The sequence below is a fragment of the Engraulis encrasicolus genome, chromosome 6, assembly GCF_034702125.1.
Source record: "Engraulis encrasicolus isolate BLACKSEA-1 chromosome 6, IST_EnEncr_1.0, whole genome shotgun sequence".
In the NCBI taxonomy this organism is placed as follows: Eukaryota; Metazoa; Chordata; class Actinopteri; order Clupeiformes; family Engraulidae; genus Engraulis; species Engraulis encrasicolus.
The window spans coordinates 21,416,240-21,438,554 of record NC_085862.1 but is presented as its reverse complement, the minus strand read 5'-3'; the positions used below and the strand labels follow the sequence as shown (position 1 = coordinate 21,438,554).

The window sequence follows — 22,315 nt, the reverse complement described above, 5'->3', positions numbered from 1 at the left end:
CCTTTCAAAATAAGAGCAGGATACACGCATAAACAATGATATTACCCAAATCATGTTGCCAATATTTTTGTACAACAATTATGTCACGTAATGTAATCTAATGACTCACAATCATTTATCTTATTTTGCTTGTTCATGGAAATATTATTGGAGGCACTTCATCAAAAGACAAACTCTACTTCACTTTCCCAGTCTTGGAAATAATGCATTATCAGTTTTTCATTTTCAAACTTCTTTATTTTCAATTTAAAAAATTGAGCAGCATATCACATCATGGCTATTATCCCAGATGTCTGGATAAAGACATTTGTCAAAAACACAAAAACAAAAAAAGAAAGAAACCAAAAAAAACGTTAAAGCATGTCAAATAGTGCATTTTTCCAGATGGCCACAGTAAGAATAAGGTTACAAAGAACCGTGATGATCAGAGTTCCTACACACACAAGGAATGTCAGAGACTTGTCCCCCACTGGCAATGTCAGTTTAACTGCCGGTGCCTATGACACACAAAATAGGGGAATGAGATGATTAGGACAGGCTGTAAAAACAAACAAAATATACAAATTGTGCACTCACTCACTCATATTAGCTCTCTCTCTCTCTCTCTCTCTCACTCTCTCACTCTCTCTCTCTCTCTCTCTCTCTCTCTCTCTCTCTCTCTCTCTCTCTCTCTCTCACACACACACACACACACACACACACACACACACACACACACAATGCCTAGTCTCTCTCGCACAAACAAACACGAGACACTCATTATAAAGACTATTCATGTTTAGTTATTGTAAATCATATAAAAAGTATTGTTGTTTAATTTAAATATATATATATTTTTCACAGTATACTCCCAAATGAATCAGGCAATACATAAGCTCCCACTACAACCATTTCAAAACAATGATGAGATGTTTCTCCCAGATGTTTCATATGTGCATGGGTACACACTAGTGTTGCGTGCACCGATACCATTTTTTGGCCGATACCAATACCACTCTGTTTGAAATGTATAGATATATGAAAAGCTGCAAACTGCTTGGATGTAAAATCTTTGCCATCATGGTTTTGTCAGGCTGCTGCCTTTTTGAAACAGGAAAAAGACTAATACCAGAGATTCTTTACTCTCTCTGCTAATACTGTACAAAGTGAATGGAATATATATAGTTTATACTTTTTAAATACCTCTGATATTAAATAATTAAGTTCAAGTGGCATACAAGCATCAGTAAATGGCATCGGTGCCTTATTTGTTGGTACTTGCCGATACGGATACCACCATTTTTGTGCCGTTTTGGGGCCCCGGCCGATACTGGTGTCGGTATCGGTGCAACACTAGTACACACTCACTCGAACACACACACACACACACACACACACACACACACACACACACACACACACACCAGGGCTTGACACTGGCACCTGCCAACCTGCCAAAATGGGTAAAATTTGGCTGTGGCTAATAATAATCACTAGCTACTTTGGCAGGTAACTTATTCTTGGGTATGACAAATTTCAGTAGTATACGCTATATCCTGTTTTTGTACTTCACGTTATGTTAAGGTTCAAGAAAGATCATACAGATTTTATTTGTCTGATATACGTACAGCAGATAGTTTCATATAACACCCTAATAGCGTTAGCGTCTTGTTTTATCACTTCATTTCCTGAGCTTAGACGCATCATGGTAAATAAATAAAATACTTATAATAAAAATACTGACAACAAAACTGTGGCTACTAGGAAGGCTGAATGGCTAGTGGCTGTGAAAATCCACTAGCCACTGTGAGCGAAGAGCAAGAAGTGAGAAAAAGGTTAATGTCAAGCCCTGACACACACACACACACACACACACACACACGTGCGCGCGCACGCACACACGCACACACACCAATTGAGCACAATGTGCCTCATACCTGTAAGTTTTCAATGTCAAGCCATGTGCAATTGCTCAGGTTGTGTACTGAACAAGGGGCTTGTACCGTCTTGTGAGGGGGACTTGACTGAAGTGCTTTGCCTAAAAGTAAAAATTTGAAGTTTGAATGGCCACCAACATTTAACCCAACAATGACACACAATCAGTACTAACACTCATTTGGTGGTATGGAACGGGATTGAAACAGGATTCTGGTCTGTTAGTTTATTACCTTAAAAGTTGGCAGAGACATTGAAAGTAAAATTGCATGTACAGTACATTCACAGTGTTAAGTATGACACCAGAACATGCCATGATATTGCATAGTTGTTACACCAGTTATTCCACTGAACCAACTCAGGTAGATACTGTGTTGTTACTGAGAAAAAATAAAAGCCTAAAAATCTGCCACAAATTTGATCTAACAAGCTCAGAATCAGCGGATTATAAAACGGGTACTGTAGTTTACAGTAACTTAAGTCACGTGTTGGAAGGAAACTCTAGCACTTTTTTAATTTCTACGTTTGACACCTATGAACGTTGGCTATATGTTGGTTATTCATTGAAACAGACTTTGTCATTACAATTTTGGTGACAATAACGTTGTAACCCCTGTGCAAAGGAAGCTCACCAATTTTGCAGTTATCTGACTTTAGAAGCAGCTTTGGATGCTGGAGCTCCACAATTTCACCTGCTCCCGATTCAGCAGGCCTGTGGTATCGGCCATGAACAGGCACTGTTGCAGTGAGATGCCCTGGAGCTGAAGGATCAGGTTGGGGATATATGAATGCAAGAAATCCTGGCGATTCATAAGCTGGTGCCTCTAGATCCACTTCTGAATCGAGTAATACCTGATGTAAAGAAAAACAAACGGCATGCTAACTAGGATGATTACAAGGTTACTAGAGTCTTATAGATGTGGATATATAGACACAAAACTGTATGAACACTTTACATTTGAAAGTCGAGTTCTGCTTTAGGTGTGCACTCAAAATTGCAATCAAAGACAAGACTACGACAGATAGACACAAACACTGATGTGTATGCTTGTTTGATTAAAGGACATGGCCCATTCTACGAAATCGGTGCATTCTATGTCCCAGTGAAAGTATGCCTTTAACGATGATAAATAATAGCAATAAATTGTATGAGTTGTGGATAAATAAATGTTGAAGTAAAAAACTTGAAAAAGTATTTTAAAATGTTTAAAAAAGCTCCCCTAAATGCTGAAAATGCATGTCATACCTATCCCAATGTGAAAAAGTATCAATTAAATATTTGCTAGTGAATATAATCCTTAATAATCTAACATTTTTTACACTTTTTGTGCAACTCCATATCCCCCATTTACTTTAAATACATTTTAAACATGAGAAGTTGATAATATTTTATTTAAAATAAGCATTTTAGGCATGTACCCTCATTTTCACTCAGACCTGTTACCTTAACACAATGCTGCCCTGAATTTCTCGAAATATTAGTCACTCATGAGTAAGTTACATCCCGTATGCCAACCTGAAGGACATGGGAAGATCGAAAGTATGTTCTCTGATGATCTGGTCAATTTTTTGGCAAAACAGTAACTGAAGCCAACAGTAGTCACTCTTGGTACCCCCTGTCACCTAAATTATGTCCCTGATTTTTTTTTGATGATTAAAAAAAGCATTACTTTTGGTAATTGAAATTCCTATTACTCAACAACTCACCCCTGTCACCCAGTTCCTATCAACCACTCATTTAGTCAGGTATGTTCACTTTGCAATTTATTTGGAGAAAACAACAATATTAATAAAAACAAATAAAAAATAAAAATCTTTAAATATCCTATGTATTTTGGTAGAGTATTAGAAGCTTTGTTAAAAAAAAAAAAAAAATGGCCCCATACCTTTTTCAAATATAGGTGTATGTGATATCATATTACTAATTATTAGCACCCATTTCGTAAAATGGTCCAAATACAGTATTGATTGTATTGCACTGGAAATGACAATTTCCTTTTCATGGGCATACAGGGGTTGGACAAAATGACTGAGACAGGGAAATTTCATGGCTCAAGTGAATCAGCATGTTGGCCAATCTTCATTAATGGCACATTGCACCAGTAAAGTGAAGTGTCAATTAGCAGGTTTTGCTCAAAATTTTGCAATGCACACAACATTATGGGCGACATGTCAGAGTTCAAAAAGGAGAAATTCTTGGTACGTGTGTGTATAACTTGCATCTTTGACCGAGACAGCAAGTCTTTTTGATGTATCAAGAGTCACAGTATCCAAGGTAATGTCTACATACCACCAAGAAGGATGAACCACATCCAACAGGATTAACTGTGGATGCAAGAGGAACTAAATGACACTAAAATGACAGGTCAGGAATCTCAGTTACAGTTGAGGACGATATAACTAGCCCCCCTCCTGAAATTAGACATATCTCTTCATTGATCATTAAGAATGATCATTATTAATAAATGTGTGTTATTCTGGAAACAAATACACCATTGAGATAGTATCCAATAAGTTAAATTTGGACTTTTCCATTTTCACAATGAGTTTAAACAAAAAAGTGTAAAAATGGCAAGGACAAAATTATTAGCCCCCTTATCATTAATAGTCAATACAGTGCCATTTATGAACAAAAATTGACACCAGGCACTTTGATCAGTTGTTAACTATGTTGGCACATGTCCTACCAGGGATTTTGGCCCATTTTTTTCATCGCAAATAGTTAAGCTGGTCCAAATGGCATGGATGTTGAGGATGGACATTCATTTTCAGCACTCTTCAAATACTATCTAAAGGATTGAGGTCTGAACCACTGCATGACCATGGTTTTAGTATCCTTGAGGAACATTTGAACTATTTTGGATGCACGTTTTGGGTTATTATCTTATTGAAGGATCCAGTGAAGATCTTAGCTCCCTCTATGAGCATATTTTTGCAAGGTCACTTTCCACATTCTATCATAATTTTCAGTTTTTATGGTGCCGTACACCCAAACAAGGTTTCCTGTGGCTGAGGCTGCCACAGAATGATGCATCCACCACCATGTTTAATTGTGGAAACCATCTTATAACGATTCAAGGCCTATCCCTTTCTTCACCTGACAGAAGCAGAATCCATGCATCAAAGCAGGTGCAATTGAATATCATCAGATAAAAGCAGAGATGTTCAAAACTCATTTTTGACTTTCAAATGTTCACAGGCAAAGCTCAATAGCACTCTGATATGCACTGCCTTTAGTAAAGGGGTTCTTCTGTGATGATGGCCCCAAAGCCCAATATGATGACAAGCCCTAACAACTGTCTTTCTTGGTGGGGGGAAAAACTCCAGGTGAGGCCAGGTCAATAACAATCATCTAGGCAGGTGTCCAATGCTTCTTTGGTCTAATGAGGCCAAGCAGTTTCTACAGTTACACACAGTGGTGGGGCATCAAGTTTAGTCTGTTATTCAGCCTCAGACACAGGGAGTCTGGGTCTGAATCTGGATTGCTGGGTCTTCCAACAACATTGTAACCCAAAGCATACATTTAGATTAGTTGAGAGGTTCTTCAAGGACACTAAAACCATGATATTGGAATCACCCGCTCATAGTCCAGTCCTCAATCCCACTGAGAGTCTGTGGTTAATGTCTATGCTCAGCATCCATGCGATTTGGACCAGCTAGAACACTTTGCAGTGAATATATGGGCCAAAATCCCTAGTGGGGCATGTGCCAACCTAGGTAGCAACTTATCAGAGCCTGTTGTCAGTTTTGGTTCATAAATGCCGCCATATTGACTATTAATGATCAGGGGGCTAATAATTTTGTCCTTGTCATTTTTGCCCTTTTTGTTTAAACTCATCGTAACAATAGAAAAATCCAAATTCAACTAATTGAACATTATCTCCATCAGTGTATTTGTTTCCAGAATAACAGAAACGGTTAATAATGGTCATTCTTACTGAGAAATCAAGAGAAATGTCTAATTTCAGGAGGGGGGCTAATAATATCGTCCTCAACTGTATTTTGTCTAACCCCTGTAGGTAGCCTACAGTATTTAGCAAGTGAAGTGAAAACAAGGCGAACACCTACATGTAAACCAGAATCTGTCCTCAAGGATTGCAATTGATAAAAGTCCATATACATGCCACTGGGTATATTCTGAATCAAAACGGCCTCGACTTCCCCGGAGAGAGGAGTATCAAATTGGACAGTGTATGAAAGATCTCTGAAACACAAAGCAGAATGTTAGAACTGAATTGACTGTATTCACACAGCTTAACATCCCAATGAATAGTCAGTAGTATGCCTACCTGTGGAATCCATTTTTAGTCAAGTTCGCCGCTACTTCAAAACGTCCAAACAACTGTGTCATTTTTAGCACGTCGCAATCATCTCCTGTGACAGAAATATGTTAGTTATACTTTGTACGGCATCCTGTTAGTCACCTGTTCACATTGAGTTATTATGTTAATCATGCATTACCTTCTCCTGGATGCGTCGCACGAATGCCTGAACAATATATTAGGCATACAGTAATTATGTGTAAAATGATGATGCCCATTTCAAAGTCGCTTCGTTTCCTTCGGAGCATCAATCGGGGATCTTAACCAGGTAGTATTATAGGTTGGGTAACCTACTTCCATTTCATCAGAGACAGGTGAAAATCTTTGATGTTAGAAAAATAAAGCTGTTCATGTTTTAAATTTCATTTGTTTTTAACAAAATAACTTAAATTCCGTTAAATTTGTGGATTGAGTTACTTGCATTTCAGGTCTTATCATGCAAAGCTCCACTGCATTTCAAAAACAAGAATTTTCACACACAACTTCCGTAAAGAACATTCCCATAACCACAGACCTGTATCAAAGAGGGTATTATACAGGTCTGTGCCCATAACATTCAAGCCCCCACATGGGCTGTCCTGTCCGATGCCTGAAAAGATGAGTGCAATATCCACTACGTAGATACCAAAGATGTTCGTTATGAAGTAAGCATGTTTATTCATTGTGAAATATATCAAAGCGTTGTTTGTTAAAAAACAAAATCACGTATTTATTTTTTACAGTATGCTCACAAAAGAATCAGGCAATGCATCGCTATGCTAAGCGCCCTCACTAACCATTTAAAAACAATGCGGTATGCGGAGCATTTGAATGCGGCTGTAAAGTTGTTTATCCCAGATGTTTCAGTAGTATGGATAGTACACGCACAACAGAGACTTTTAAATATAAGAACAACGTTGATCTATACTTTACACGGGGAGTAAAGTGTATCAAGACAGTCTGATCTCCCTCATTCTCTCGTTCTGTCGTATCATAGCACCGTCAGATGGCTACATGTTGTAAGCCAGCTAGCAACCAACGTTAATAACTACACAAACATAGCGTCGAGATAGATGGTAAAATGGCACGTGAATGGACACATCATCATCGGACATAGTAGGGGCCTATAGTCTGTACAGTGGTCATGTCTTTCACAGCCAAACGATGTGGAGTGAACTTCAGTCCGCCCTCTATCGTCGTTCTTTATGAGGAGAAGGACTCTTGCAAGATGAGGAAACGCGTTATTCCCGTTAGAAACTTCTCTCAATTTTCAGGCAAGACCCATCTGCTATTAAAATATATTTTGGTCAAGTCAATGACCACTAACAGGGACTTTAGTGTTCACAGTGGATCTGTGGACTCACTGCTGAAAGAATTGTTTTATTGATGATCCCTTTATGGAAATTGTGTAAAGTAAACAAACACACACACATACACACATAACTGAATACCTGTCTTTTTAGTGTGGGAAGTTTCATGGCTCAAGTGGACCAGCCTGTTGGCCAATCTTCATTCATTGCATCAGTAAGGTGAACAATGAAGGTTCAATTAGCAGGGTAAGAGTAGCGTTTCGAGATCTGAAAGACAGGCCAACTTGAGCCATGAAACTCAAACTTCCCCCACTAAAATGTCCAACCCCTGTACAAACACAGATCAAACATTTTGTACAGATCTTACCATACACACAAGCTGGGTTCTAAAAAAAAAGTTGAAAGTAGAGTTGAATAGGATACGAGTTGTAGAAAGCCTGTATTGTTATTATTCTCAGTATAATTGAATGAATATGTATTGAAAGTATTGTTTTTTTGCAAAGCCACATAGTACACTACACTCAAGCAAACAATACAGGTCAAGCAGACTTCAGTCCGAAGTGGCTATAGCAGAAGTGTAAATGCTAATATGCAATCTCAATATGTATGCCTAGATATTTTACTTCTTACTGCTAGTTTGAGTTCAGTATGGAAACAGTAACACTTTGGTGATTGAAGAAGCTGCCCCTGTGCAGAGCCCATGGCCCAAGTCTCTTGCAAGCCCCCTTCTAGTGCAGCAAATACCTCAAACAATCTTTCACTTGGTGATACAAGCATCAAATTTGGTTCAGAGGTGCTTCAGACCCTACTCTTTTAGAAAAGGTCGCTATCCAGGTGAAAAAACAAAATGGCGGCCATTTTCCAAGATGGCCGCCATGTAGATATGAATTAGCAACTGAAACAACTGTTCAAATGGTGATACAAGCACTGGAATTGTCATAGATACTCCTTAGACACACTTCTTTTGAAAAGGCATGCAGGCCACTTGAAATCCAAGATGGCCGTCCATTTTCCTAGATGGACACAATACAAATTATTGGAATTGGTTATGGGACAAAAAGGGCACTACTGTTACGGAGCTGACAAAAGCGTGAAACTTTGCACGATGCTTCCTTAGGACCCCCTCAATGATTTAAGCCCAGGAGCCCAAGTGAAATGCTCAATTTTCATATCAATCAAGTGAATAATACATGTACATATCATGTGTCAGCTTGGATTATCTACCTCTATAAGGTCATTACAAAATAAAATATATATTGATTTGTGGTGAGATATGTATATCTCAAGTCCTTAGTGTACTGTGGAGTGATAGGGGCCTTTATGCTTGGGAAATTATGAATAATCAATGTGCAATACACCATACAGTATATTGACAAATACTTTATGTATTGTATGTATTAGCAAAATGGTTTTCTGGTCTACTTTGTGCTTAAACTTAGATGACATGTTGGCTACCTAACCACTTAATTTATTGATTGCTTGTTATTTTTATTTGTGCGTGTGGTCCTTTGTTTAAAACATATCTGCCTGCCTTCCCTCTCTCACACACTCAAGTCTTTCAAAAACTTTAAACAACAGCATGTGGAAATGCCATTGGCTTTGGAGGGATACAGCTGTCAAAGTAGCCTACAAGTCATCAAGACTATACTGTACTGTACAGTGGCGTAGTGTACTCTGCTATACTGTACTGTACTGTACTGTACTGTACTATACTGTACTGTACTGTACGGTACTGTACTGTACTGTAATGTGATATACCACACTGTACTGTACTGCACCGTACTATATGCTACTGTACTTTTACTTTACTATACTGCACCGTACTGTTGTATGCTACTGTACTGTACTGCACTGCAGCGTACTGTATGCTACTGTACTGTGCTGTACTGTACTGTACTGTATGCTACTGTACTTTACTGTACTGCACCATACTGTATGTTACTGTACTGTACTGTAATGTACCTAACTATACTGCTCCGTACTGTATGCTACTGTACTGTACTGCACTACACTCTACTGTACTGTATGCTACTGTACTTTACTGTACTGCACCATACTGTATGTTACTGTACTGTGCTGTACTGTACCGTACTGTATGCTACTTAACTTAACTGTACTGCACCGTACTGTATGCTACTGTACTGTACCGTACTGTATGCCACTGTACTGTGCTGTAGTGTACTATACTCTACTGTATTATACTCTACTGTACAGTACTTTACTATACGGCACCATACTGTATGCTACTGTACTACTTTACTGTACTGTACTGTACAGTACAACTACACAGAACTGAAACATTTAGAGCATTCTGAGGTCATGTACAATATGATGCAAAAAGATGTAGTGGGAATGAGTTATGTTACTGTTACCACTCAAAATCTTGAAGGTTAAAAAAGTCATATGGAATTTTGTGCATATATATATATATATATATATATATATATATATATTAGTGGTGGGCCGTTATTGACGTTAACGTGCTGCGATAATGTGAGACTCTTATCGCGCGACAAAGAAAATATCGCACGTTAATCTATTCTCAAAATATGGATTTGGGGTTTGGGGATGCGCTTCACCATAGCGTTCGATTGACAGACGCTTTCAGACTGCCCTCCGGTCACTTACTTCGCCTCTCCACCTGTTGCTCAGCAGAGCAGACCTACTAAATATGAACAGTGTTTGCATGAACATTAATCTCTCTGCCGTGGTAGGTGTTGTTTTAGTGCTTTTTCATAAGTGGTAGACTAGAGAGACATTATTGTTTGAGGTGAAGCAGACATTATTGTGTACCAGCCCGACATAGCCTACATTTCCTCACGCATGCATGGAACACAAACAACAGTCCTGTTCCAGAAATCTTGCCTGTGCCATAATTGCAAAACATTCCGTGTGATATAGCCTACATTTTGAAGATTGTCAAACTGAAACTGTCAATATATACTCTCGCTGAATGTTTGTGTTATGATCGCGCATTTGCGACTCATGTCAGACGGTAATACACCTCTCAGTTGTTGCGCTTGATATAGCCAACCTCGCGGTCGTCGCGCTTGACTTTTTTTTTTTTTTTTGCAAACTGAATTCATTTGGAGTTGTAACTCCGCTGGTATTCTAACGCAGAGAACAACTGTCAGGTTTAGGCCAAATCGATGTGGGCCAGTGCTTTAGGGTCTAGAACTAGCTTTGGAAATCTAGTAGCCTGGCTCTGACTTTGCTGTAGGCTACCTGCTGCGCAGCTCCTCCCTCTCTAAAGGAGCCGCTGCCCTTTTTAACAGACAGTGGCAGACTCTCTCTCTCTCTCTCTCTCTCTCTCTCTCTCTCTCTCTCTCTCTCTCTCTCTCTCTGCCCATTAGAAATGCTGAATTGCTGAGGTCATTTTGTTTAAATAGTCTAAATGTTTGATAGATTTATCTGTATTTGCCTCTACAATTTATAGCACTGTTCATTTTGAAATGTCAGTATATTATGACTGTAAATGCTTCCTAACATATTCGAAACACTTTTTCAAATATTGCAGTGATTTTTTTTTCATCACCAAATATCAACCATTTTTTTGATGATGAGATGCATTTTGGAAAAAAGAGATGAGCTCTGGTCTAATGCGCCATCTTAAGAAACCCCCTAGAGTTTTTTTTCGTCATTGTTTTGCTAGCGTGCCTATTCTGAATGAGCCATTTTGATATAGATTAATCTAGATTAATCTAGATTAATTTCATAACTACAGTGAGATTAATCTAGATTAAAAAAAATAATCTATGCCCACCCCTAATATATATATATATATATATATATATATATAGTATATACCATATGAGAATTGTTTTTTAACATAGATATTTCTCTTAAAGGTGGCAAAGACCTACGGTAGGTAACATGTTGTCCATCAGCTGTCATTTTTGAAGTAGCAATTGAAATACTCAATGATTACTGAGTTTATTGTAATGCAACTTGTGACACAAGTACTAGGTGAGGACTTGTTTGCAAATTCAGGAGGAAAAAAAACATTTCTCACACCTCTGCCTACTTACTCAACACCTACTTAGAATTCATTCCCATTTGATTTGAACTGAAGATATAGCCTACATGTACTGTATATAGAGTGATCTGTAATGCCATTCTTAAAGACTGAAATGCAGTCACTATAGACATAATGCTACTTGTGAAAATTTAGAATTAGGTGATGTTATGGGTTCTTCATACACATGGAGAGGTATTGTCCTTTACCCTCTCTCATACACATAAAACAATCTGTTATGGAAATTAGAGGATGGAGAACCTGCTACCTTGGACATCATATTGCAATGACACTTCCCAATTCAGATGCAGCTGAGCGAGCATTAGAAGCAGTCTATTCTCACCATAGTTTTAGTGTGGGAAATGCTCATTTTAATTCAGACCAAGAATCTTCTCAACATTTTCACAATGTTACATTTGCTGTCAAACATGTAAGCACAGACTCACCCATACTTTCACACTATGAACATTGTTGTAGTTGCAGCAATCTGGTCAAGCAGGCTACCCCTGCCCTTGCTTCATCTCTGCTGAGTTCGAGTCTATATTAACATCGTCAGCTAAGTAAAATGCCATGTAATAAAGGTAACAAGGTAATGCATGACATATTGTATATGACATGGTAGAATGTTTTTCTTTTTCCGAGGGCTCCGAGGCTAGAATTACAGCATATACCCTAAAGAAACACCATGCAAAGTTTGGTGCTTTTGTCACTTCCGTAACGGTATCTGTATTATATCTGTATTGCGGCCATCTTGAAAAATGGCCGCCATCTTGTTTTTCCACCTGGATAGCGACCTTTTCTGGGAAAATAGCTCCTGAAGCACCTGTGAACCAGATTTGGTGCTTGTATCACCAAGTGAAAGATTCTTATGGAATATTGACTTAACATCCTTCACTATTCCTCAAATATGAGGAAAACTCAATTATTGCCCCTGTCTCTCCCTGGGCCTGGGAGCCTCCCTGCTCAAGTATCAACAATATTCCCATAGATATCAGTAAACAAGGGCTGTGTGTGCTTTCATGGGTGCTGTGTTCATTTCGTAAGGTTAAGAATTGAATTTAAAAGCTTCAGGAGTTAACTGACAGGCCTTGTCCGTACTATGCTTTATTTGCAGATTGTGGTAAGGCTGCAGAACGGTTGAAACTTAACACACGGCACAGGGATTACCTGGACGCCGTCTCCTTGGAGCAGCTGGAGAAGCTTCATCTGGTCCTGCGTGACCACCTGAGGGGACTGACTCTGGAGCAAAGCTTAGCTGCTTTCAGAGGTGAAACTTCTGGAGAGGAGGACCTCAATAAGCTAAGCGATGAAGATCTTGCACAGAGAAAAGCTCAAATGGACGAAATCTTTGAACGCAACCGAAAACAAAAAGGAGACCCTGACTTTGTCTATGATCTGGAGGTAGAGTTTCCAGAGGTGGAGAACCACGGCACCTGCAGTTGGGATGAAGAATCTGATGATGGCTTTTAAAATCCATGTGGAAGACATTATAGCTATAGACTTACCTTGCTGTCTCTGTGACACATACATTAATAAGTTATTGTATTATTATGCAATTATGTGTGTGTGGGGGGTTCACTATTTGAGGCAATGCTGTTTAAATAATCATTTGCAATTGACTTCAACAAAGACAAAAAAAAAACAATTCATAACCAGCATGAATAATGGTAAATATTTTATTTCTTGATATCTCATATGAAACACTGATATATAAAATGGTCACTCATTCTCTACAGTGCTCTTTGAAAAAGGACACTCGTATATTCTCAGTGACGTGAAAATTTGTATGCCCCATTTTGATAAATACAAAAAGTACCCCTTTCAGTAGGACAAGTACAGAAAAAGTGTGAAATGTAGGAGAAACACATATGGTGAACAGCAGTGGAATTACCTTTGAGCAAAATGTTTACTCTTTCGCCACAAAATGTGTGCTCTCCTGATTGTCTCATTAACAATTGAAAATAAATAATTACGATTCACTTTACTCTTTATGTAGCACAAGTTAGCTGCAAGTGTCAGTACATCTTTTCCAGTATTAGAAAAAAATATAACATTTCACTAAATGTGCCACTAGCATGAGTCTAATTTCCAACTGCAGCTTATATAAAATATTCACATTTGGTCTAACAAAACATTTAAGCATGGCCAAAACAGCCCGACATAACTTGTGTACGGTATATCATTTATGCAACAGGGCTAATGACACAACCAACATGGCATAAGCACATCAATACATTGGCCAGAGTAAACTTTGGTAAGATATCTGCATTTTGCCATTTCAACAGGAAATTGTACAGGGTCTCTAAATGCATCGTTTCCCATGCAGTTAAACAAACGTCTCGTTTGCGATTAAATCATACAACACCGATTATTTCTGAAATCACTTAAATGGTGTACTGTTCATCATAATCATTATTATTACGCTTAACAGCAGTGCTTACAAAAGTGCATCCAGATTGTTTTATTTTTCTGGAAAAGTTACAGCAGGTCTGCCCAGGATTACACTTAATCCAATACATTCATGAGGCAGACGAGTGAGAGCCGAGGTTTCTCTAGTTATTTTGGTGTGCTCACTTGGACGGAGTTGAGTTAAAACGTACTGTATGCCTGTCTCTTTTGTGGGTTTTAATAAATGACTACTGACAAGTGCAAGTGGTATATTCATAGTTAGGTGAGACCACATGTGCTGCTTTTTCTCATGTGATTAAAATGAAAAATCATCCAATTAAGAGTGTGCAAGTAAAAATATGAGCATTTAGGCATGGATGCAAATTAAAATGACTGTATAGCTCTCCCACTCAGTCCTGCTCAAATAAAAAGGACAATTCAAGTACTTAAAAAAAAAAAACGAAGAAGAAAAAAAAAAAGCTTTTATCTGACCACATTTTAGGGAATATGGTCATTTTATGTATATCTTTGTATGTATAGTATGTCGTTATCTATATATTACACTATTTTACTACATAACCAAAATACATATATTAAATATATTGTCATATAAAAGTAATCTTTCAGCTTCACAAATACAAGTTTCATTTTTTCTTCCGGTCTTGGGTACAGCGTGGACAAAACCTGAAAGATGCAAGTATGAATGAGAGGTGGCAAAGTAATCATTGATAATTTATTCACCTATTCATGAAATTAATGAGCAAATGAGGCTTACCATTTTCCTTTGGGCTTTGTGGTCAGGTCAACACAGGCAAAGTGGAACCACTCAATCGGACACTGTTTGAATGAGATAAGAAGTTTTTCAGTGAACTTACCTTGAAAGGTTCAAAACCCTGCCAAGTCAAGTCGACTTCATTGTTAGTTTTTCTTCACATGCAAATGCAACCACTGTCATGTTGCCACTACTTAACTTAAAATTGTATTTAACAATAATACAATATCAAGCAACGCTTTAACCAAAGTTTTGGATTCTTCGGCAGGCAAAACACAGCAAAATAATCTTCACCGATCAACACAGCCCTGTACCCTAGCTGAACTTTGGTATGCATCGGCTTGTTGTTCATTGAACATGTACAACTTAAATTACAATATAGTAAATAGCTTAAATTCGGCTGTTCTAAAACTTTTGACCAATTGCACTGTATTTTGGATAAACTCTGCAGTTTGAACTGTTTTTATGTTCACAGAGACATGCTGGGAAACGCAGAAATACAGGTAGAGGTACACCTGCTAAGAGTAGCAAGGCTCTTCGCACAGAGTCAAGTGAAGTGAAAGCACTTCCTATCATTATAAATGAACTGTAAAATGAAGGTTTATAGAAAACTCACGTCAGGATTGTCACAGCCGATCATTTCCCCGTACGACACTTGGTGGCACAGACAGTACGTTGGCTCATTGGGATCCACTGGCATGTCCAAGACGTCTGATGGCTGCACTGACAACAGAGAGTCTCCAAATTCAGGGCTAAAATGGGGAGAAACATTGAGAGAGAAAATTGTCAGAGGGGGAAAAAACAGACATATGTCAGCGATGCTGCAGCCATTGGATCCTGGTACACAATGCCATAAAGAATCGTATAATCTAATGGAGCGTTTACATCATTTTCAGTATGGCAAGCAGTGATTTTGGCCGAACTAAGTGCATTTGCCAGCAAAGCAAATTCAGTGACTGGTCTAAAAAACAGAAGTCCAAAGTCAGCCAACTTTATGCTAATGGCCAATGATGTGGTTCAGAAAAAAACAATGGGAAATGTACACATTCCTGAATGTGGAAACTTGAGAAGCCAGACCCTTTCTCTGTGATGAGCTAAATCAAACATCCCCATAACATGAGCGAATAAAAAGAATTCATTTTGGAATGAATAAACGGTGGAGGAATGAGGAATGCCTTGAACAGATTGCAGATATAAAAGACTGTACTGTATATTATGAACACCTCATGGAAAGGCCTACAGATTGCAAATGAGTTACTAGATATTTTTTTTACTTTTGTGTTCTTGTTTGAGGATGAAAGCGATCACATACTATTTTCCAATGCCAGGTTTATACACGGTTAATAAATTGTTTTTGAATTGATTGATAAACCTGGCATCGGAAATGGAGTGTGTGTGATCTCTTTCATCTTCATACAAGAATACATCCCGTGACCTGCATCTCGCCAAGAAGCCCTGGTGTGTGTTGGTTTCTCTTCCTAAACACTTTTGTATTCTTCCCCACACAAGGCATCCGTCAGCCTACCTGTTTTTGATTTTCTTCTTCTGTGGCGAGTCCTCATCTGATCCTTTCCTTCCTCTGCCCCTCGGGCCTCTCTTCTCCTTCAGTCCACCTCGTCCCCCCTCTGCCGGGATGACAATACACAAATTACAAATGCAATTTACGTTATAAAACACTTAATTTAAAGCGTAGTGGTACTCAGGCCAACTTCAGACCACTGTACAGGGTGACAAGGATTGTCTGGTATGCTCTTACACCCAAGGAAGGCCTAAACCTGTTGCTGCTTGTACCTTTGTAACAATGCAACAGATTAAATAAAGGGTTTTTGATACATACATCCTTGTTGCCCTGTAGAGTTGCCTGAATTTGGCCACCACACTTAAATCTAAGGACTTCTAGTCCTCGTACTTCAAGAGCGGCTACAGATTGGAGTCTACAGATTCAGATCACAAGAGCGCTCAGCATTCCTTTTGCTTCTGTCTGACAAAACGTACTTCCATATTACCACGCAAACACACCAAAAGAGACAAAGGCAACAAAGAGTCGCTGGACGGTCTTCATAGAAAGAGCAACACGAGCGATAAAAGTGAGAGTATGAATGTTAAAAGCAAAATGCAAGCCGATTCCGATTCAGCCGACATTCCGATTGGCTGTGGCGGCTGTCGCTTGTTAGGATAATATTCGTTGAAGTTCAACCACAAACGAATCCCTCGAATCGAGTCATCTCCCAAATCGCTCCTCCATATAAAGTCAATTACTTCCCTCGCCGTTGTCATTCTAGTTGCTTTTGATGAGTTTGTGCCGTTATACTCACTCTTTAATGAGCGGTTATCTGGACTCTCGTAGCCAGTCACGTCCAGTTTCTCCTTCAGCTCATTCTCAAATCTTGCCAGATCTGCGTCCAGCCTCCGGATGTGTTTATCAACCTAAACACAACAGATATAAACAGTTAACAAGAGTATTAAGATAAAGTAAGAGCATATAATCATAATAGTACTCACATAAACAGTTCACAACAGTAGTATTCACATAAACGTTGCTCATTTGCCAGGTGTCAGAATGTAAATCATATTAAATGGATGAGTAGGATGGACAGGTGCAGGGCCGGATTAACGCACAGGCCAGATATGGCTGCAGCCTAACCCTGATTGACCAAACGTGAAAATTTGCTGAATTGTGACAGGATGCAATATTGACAAAGTCATCTGTTGTGTTGAGTACAGTTGGTAGACATGCCATCTTTAATTCCTAGCTCGTAATTATGACACTGTATGTAAATTCATAGCGAAATTTGGCTTCCGGGGGTGTACTACGTTTAAAAAGAAGAGCATGAACAAAACTTGCCATCTCGTATGTCTGCATGGCAAGCTGTACTTTATCATCACTGTATTCTTTGCATTTGCTGTAGGCACTCTGGATTTTCTGTAGGTGCTCCACCCTCTGTTCAGATGCCAGCGTCCGCACATTTGCAATGTACTCCTCAGCTAGTTTATCAATCTCCCCCTTCTTCTCTGTAGGAATAGAGTAGAGTAGATTACTCTAATGATCCGGAAGGAAACAGAGTGACAAGATATAGCAAGATGACACATTAGTTTAAAAAGTCTTACAAGAAAAACATACGAGCTCAAGTAACATAGCAAACCATAGGGTAAGGCAAGGCCAGGCAAGTTTATTTGTATAGCGCATTTCATAGACAGGTGCAACTCAATGTGCTTCACAAGATTAACAAATGCAAAAAAGAAGGTTAACATGGAAGAAAGAAGGAATTAGAGTAGAGTAGAGTAACTTTATTGATCCCCAGGGGGAAATTCAGGTATCCAGTAGCTTACATAAATACACAAATACACAAAAGCCCACATGGACATTTCAAAACAAAAATAAACACAGGAATAGTCATCAGGGTGGGAAAATAAAATAAAATAATAGAGATAATAAATGTAGAGAAGGTAATTGTGCAAAAAGACATTCTGTGAGTTGGGATAGACCAATGCAGAAAAACATACTCTGTCAGTTAAGGTAGACAACAAGTGTTGATGGATACATCTATGATATAGTATAGTATGTAGAAGTAGGCAGTGTACAGAGTATGATAGGGGTTAAAAATTCTTACAATGTCACAGTAAAGTACAGGTAAGTGTATTAGGCAAGCACACACACACACACACACACACACACACACACACACACAAAGAGGTTCCCCAGTAACTGGGCCAGCTCCGACAGATCACAGTCTTTGCTTGTGGTAAGCAGGAAAAACAAGTATGTCCAGTGGTCAAGGGTCAAAAGTTCCTTAGTGCAGTTATTGGACAGCACACACACACACACACACACACACACACACACACACACACACACACACACCAAGAGGTTTCCCGGGCTGGGCCAGCTCTGGCATCTCAGGCAGTCCAGTCCCCTATGATGATGTTCTTCTTAGTGTCCTTCTGTGTGTTGTTAAACAGCTGAATTGCCCATGGGACAAAGGACTTCCTTAGTCTGTCAGTCCTGCAGGTGAAAGCACGGAGTCTGTGGCTGAACAGACTCAGTTGGTTAGTGAAGGTGGCGTTAAGGGGGTGATGCTGATTGTCCATAATAGAGTCTAGTCTGCTCAGTGTTCTGCTCTCGGTTATTGAGGTGAGTGTCTCCAGTTCCATGCCCACCACTGATCCCGCCTTCCTCACCAGTCTGTCAAGGCGTCCAGCATCTCTCTTCCTGATGCTTCCTCCCCAGCATGTCGCAGTAAAGAAGAGCACACTGGCCATGACAGACTGGTAGAACATAAGCAGAAGTCGGCTGCAGACATTGAAGGACCTCAGCCTTCTGAGGAAATAGAGCCTGCTTTGGCCTTTCCTGTAGAGTGCATCTGAGTTTGTGGACCAGTCCAGTTTATTGTCGAGGTGCACTCCTAGGTACTTGCAAGTGCTGACAGTCTCCACTTTCTCTCCCCCAATAGAGACAGGCACCAAGGGTGGGATGGAGCGCCTGAAATCAACCACCATTTCCTTGGTTTTGGTGGTGTTCAGGTGCAGCTGATTGTTTTGACACCATCCCACAAAGTCGTCAACCAGTCCCCTGTACTCCTCCTCCTGACCATCTCTGATACACCCCACAATTAAATTAGAGTCAAAGAACATTTAAAACATTAAGATAAAACATAAGGTAAAATGATAATAATAATAAAATCAAAAATAAAATAAAGATAAAAAAATAAAAAATAAGAATTTGAGCTAGAGGAAAGCATCTGAGAACAGCTTTGTCTTGAGTCTAGATTTAAAGCCATCAATAGTGGGTGCATTGTTTACGTCATCTGGAAGCTGGTTCCAAAGCTCTGAAGCATAGAAGCTAAAGGCTGCCTCTCCACACTTTGTTTTGAGGGTAAGTGGAAGGGGCCAAGTAAAGGCCAAGCAGATATGTTAACCCCATATAACAAGCACACATATTACCAAACAAATAGTGAACAGATGATGAGATCACTGTGGAAGACTCACCTTCAGTTCTACTATCCAGTTCTCTCATCAGGGTGAAGTTCCTTTGAAGCTCACAGGGCAGGTTTTCAATACCTAAAACATGAAGTGCACATGTATTGATGGATATGTTGTTCTTTCAGAATAAGAATTTAATTTAAGAATAAGGCGTGCACGTGTGCTCTATGATTACAGGTGATTGTTTCACACCTTATATTATAGGCAGTGTGTTGTGACTGGAGAAGATCACACACTCTCACTGACTTGTATCTCTTTGAACATGCATAAATAAAAATGTTTTAATGTGTTTGTTTCTTTGCCAATGCATTATAAAACACCTGAGTGATTGTAGTGTCTGTACTTCATTAATCTTAATGTTCATTGCACAAGACAATTTCATGTCCGGACACCATCGTTTGTGACGCAGTTTTAAACCACAGATTAGTCCGCCCTCTGCTGGGTGGAAGGTGTTTTTCCCCCTTCACCTTATCCACCAGAAAGAAAGTGGTTGTGTAGAAAGAGAGTGCGGCCAACTAAGCCTTTCTATAAAGTGTACCAATTTTCGAACACAAACCACAACTTTCACAGAAAGACGAGTAATATGCAGTACCCTGCCCACCAGTTATAAGCCTTATAACTTTTGTTGACAAAGTGATATGAACCCGTTCAGCCAACTCCCACTACACAGTGACTTCTAGTTCTTGTTGAAATGTGGATGCAAGAAAGTTTGGCATCCATACATGTTCCGCTGCACGTGCAACATTGTAACAACTTCAGCTGCTATGCTGAGACAAAATCCTTATCTGGCAGTAGGCTACTTTTCAAACTGCTCTTCTCCCTTCCCTCCAATAGCATCAGCCCCAATCGCAAGTGAGGCTAAAGACAGCTAGCTAGCCGCTTTTTCCACTTTCCATGGCCCTCTAGGCGCTTTTAGCAAGCTAGATGTAGAGCTAACTCAAGAAGTAGGGCGCCGATCCCTGTTTACGTCGGTCAAAACACACCAAACTTTGTTTATTTTAAAGAACATATGATAAACAGAATTGGTTGGGTCAAGGATGACACTTACAGCTTAATGACAAATACTTAGCAATATCTCTAATATCCTGCGTACAATATTTCTTATGTCGTTACATAGCATACAGCAAGCTAAATTGCTGTCTGAAGTGCTAGAGTTATTGAACTACCAGGTTCAAAGCTTTGTGACAGGTAATAGCAGACATAGATCAATCGTTATACTCACTGTCGAGGTAATGTTCAAGGTATATCGCCTTCGCCATTTCTGCAGTTTCTGATCTGAGTGGTTAATATTTTCACTAGACTACTCCTCGTGAACAGTGACCGATTTGTGACCTAATTAATAATTCATGATGCTCTGCTTTACTATTGGATCAAAGGAAATACTTATTAGGGTAACCCATTCTGATTGGATAACACGAGGGTTTGGTCTCTGCCTTGGCTTCTAGCTCAGCTCTGCCCTAGGATGTGGTCGACTCTTGTGTTCTAGACCTACTCTAACATTAAAAACGTCCACTGAACATTCAGTCTTTCTGCAGATTCACCTTACAAAATAATACAATTTAACACTTTCTTAAGTTTAAGTTTACTAGTATCCACGTGTAGAGCTAGGTCAGTGAGCGTTTCTGGGTCGCAGGCACAGATTGCATCACTGGTTGCAACAGCAGGTGGCAGTTTCGTTCGACTCTGGAGTCAAATCAAGTCAAGTCAAGTCAGCTTTTATTGACACTTTCTTCATATGCACAGAAGTCATACAGGGAAAATGAAATTACGTTTTCTCTCTATAACTACCATGCCAAGACAGACATACACCAGACTGACAGTTGTACTAGGCTCATGGAGAGGAGGGGTGTCTAGAATTCGGTTCTTATTCTTTGTATTGGGGGGTGGGGCTTTCAGTCAACTTGTCCAGGCCTGGCCAAAGCTGTCAGCAGCCCTGCAAGTAATGGTCAGCATAATGAGTGTCAGTACAAGTCCAAGGAGCTCAGTGGGACCAAGTGGTGTACACTGCACTCTCATGGTTTAGATATCTCACTGGAAGAGAGCAGTTTGTGTCCATTGGTGAATTCCGGTCTCCTAATTCATTCCTTACACATGGTCCACGTGTTCAGCAAGGTTCAGTTTTAGGCCCCCTTCTCTTTGTCATTTATATTCTTCCCCTTGGATACATTCTCTCTAAACATGGTTTACATTTTCACTGCTATGCAGACGACACACAGATCTATCTGAAACTCAGTCACGACAAAACCGAAGCCATTGCCGTGGCCTCCCCATCACTACTCAAAAAGATTAGTCACTCATAGTCCAGCACAACCTTGCACCCACCTACACCACAAGTCTCCTCAACCCATACAATTCCACCCGTACACTACGCTACACTGATACTCTCCTCCTTACTACCCCCTCCACACACCTGCGCACAATGGGCGACAGGGCTTTCAGTGTGACTGGCCCCAAATTATGGAACGCACTCCCACTGACAATTCGTCAATGTTCTTCTACACTTTCACTCCACACGCCACTTCCTCCTTTTAAATCCAAGTTTAAGACCCACCTGTTCACTGCAGCATATTCTTTACACCACTGACATGCACTTCCACTTCCTTTAAATATTATTTTAATTATTGTTTTATTTTAT

At 39.5% G+C, this 22,315-nt stretch overlaps 3 protein-coding genes across 7 annotated transcripts; 1 reads left to right on the top strand and 2 right to left on the bottom strand.

The window, feature by feature from the left end:
* Positions 1-215: 215 nt before the first annotated feature.
* pigx (phosphatidylinositol glycan anchor biosynthesis, class X) lies at positions 216-7,105 on the bottom strand. 2 transcript variants are annotated; one of them, XM_063200899.1, is made up of 7 exons: positions 6,658-6,744; positions 6,376-6,526; positions 6,204-6,288; positions 5,983-6,118; positions 2,547-2,766; positions 1,917-2,017; positions 216-497 (listed from the first exon to the last, which is right to left on the bottom strand). In XM_063200899.1, the coding sequence occupies exons 2-7, from the start codon at positions 6,482-6,484 to the stop codon at positions 354-356; spliced, it is 795 nt and encodes a 264-aa protein (XP_063056969.1). In that variant the 5' UTR covers positions 6,485-6,526; positions 6,658-6,744; the 3' UTR covers positions 216-353. The 2 variants fall into 2 exon arrangements, with proteins under 2 accessions (XP_063056969.1, XP_063056970.1); XM_063200900.1 differs by lacking the exons at positions 6,376-6,526; positions 6,658-6,744 and adding an exon at positions 7,013-7,105 and having other exon boundaries at positions 222-497.
* Positions 7,106-7,337: 232 nt separating this feature from the next.
* Positions 7,338-13,524, top strand: cep19 (centrosomal protein 19). Its single transcript, XM_063200905.1, has 2 exons — positions 7,338-7,489; positions 12,655-13,524. The coding sequence occupies exons 1-2, from the start codon at positions 7,360-7,362 to the stop codon at positions 13,008-13,010; spliced, it is 486 nt and encodes a 161-aa protein (XP_063056975.1). The 5' UTR covers positions 7,338-7,359; the 3' UTR covers positions 13,011-13,524.
* On the bottom strand, positions 13,201-21,139 carry ing5a (inhibitor of growth family, member 5a). Of its 4 annotated transcripts, none has more exons than XM_063200901.1 (8): positions 20,903-21,139; positions 19,687-19,758; positions 17,546-17,712; positions 17,016-17,127; positions 16,226-16,325; positions 15,317-15,452; positions 14,704-14,765; positions 13,201-14,612 (listed from the first exon to the last, which is right to left on the bottom strand). In XM_063200901.1, exons 1-8 carry the CDS (start codon positions 20,937-20,939, stop codon positions 14,573-14,575), a joined length of 726 nt encoding a protein of 241 aa, XP_063056971.1. In that variant the 5' UTR covers positions 20,940-21,139; the 3' UTR covers positions 13,201-14,572. The 4 variants fall into 4 exon arrangements, with proteins under 4 accessions (XP_063056971.1, XP_063056973.1, XP_063056972.1 ...); XM_063200903.1 differs by lacking the exon at positions 20,903-21,139 and adding an exon at positions 20,403-20,615; XM_063200902.1 differs by lacking the exon at positions 20,903-21,139 and adding an exon at positions 20,001-20,209.
* Positions 21,140-22,315: the final 1,176 nt, after the last annotated feature.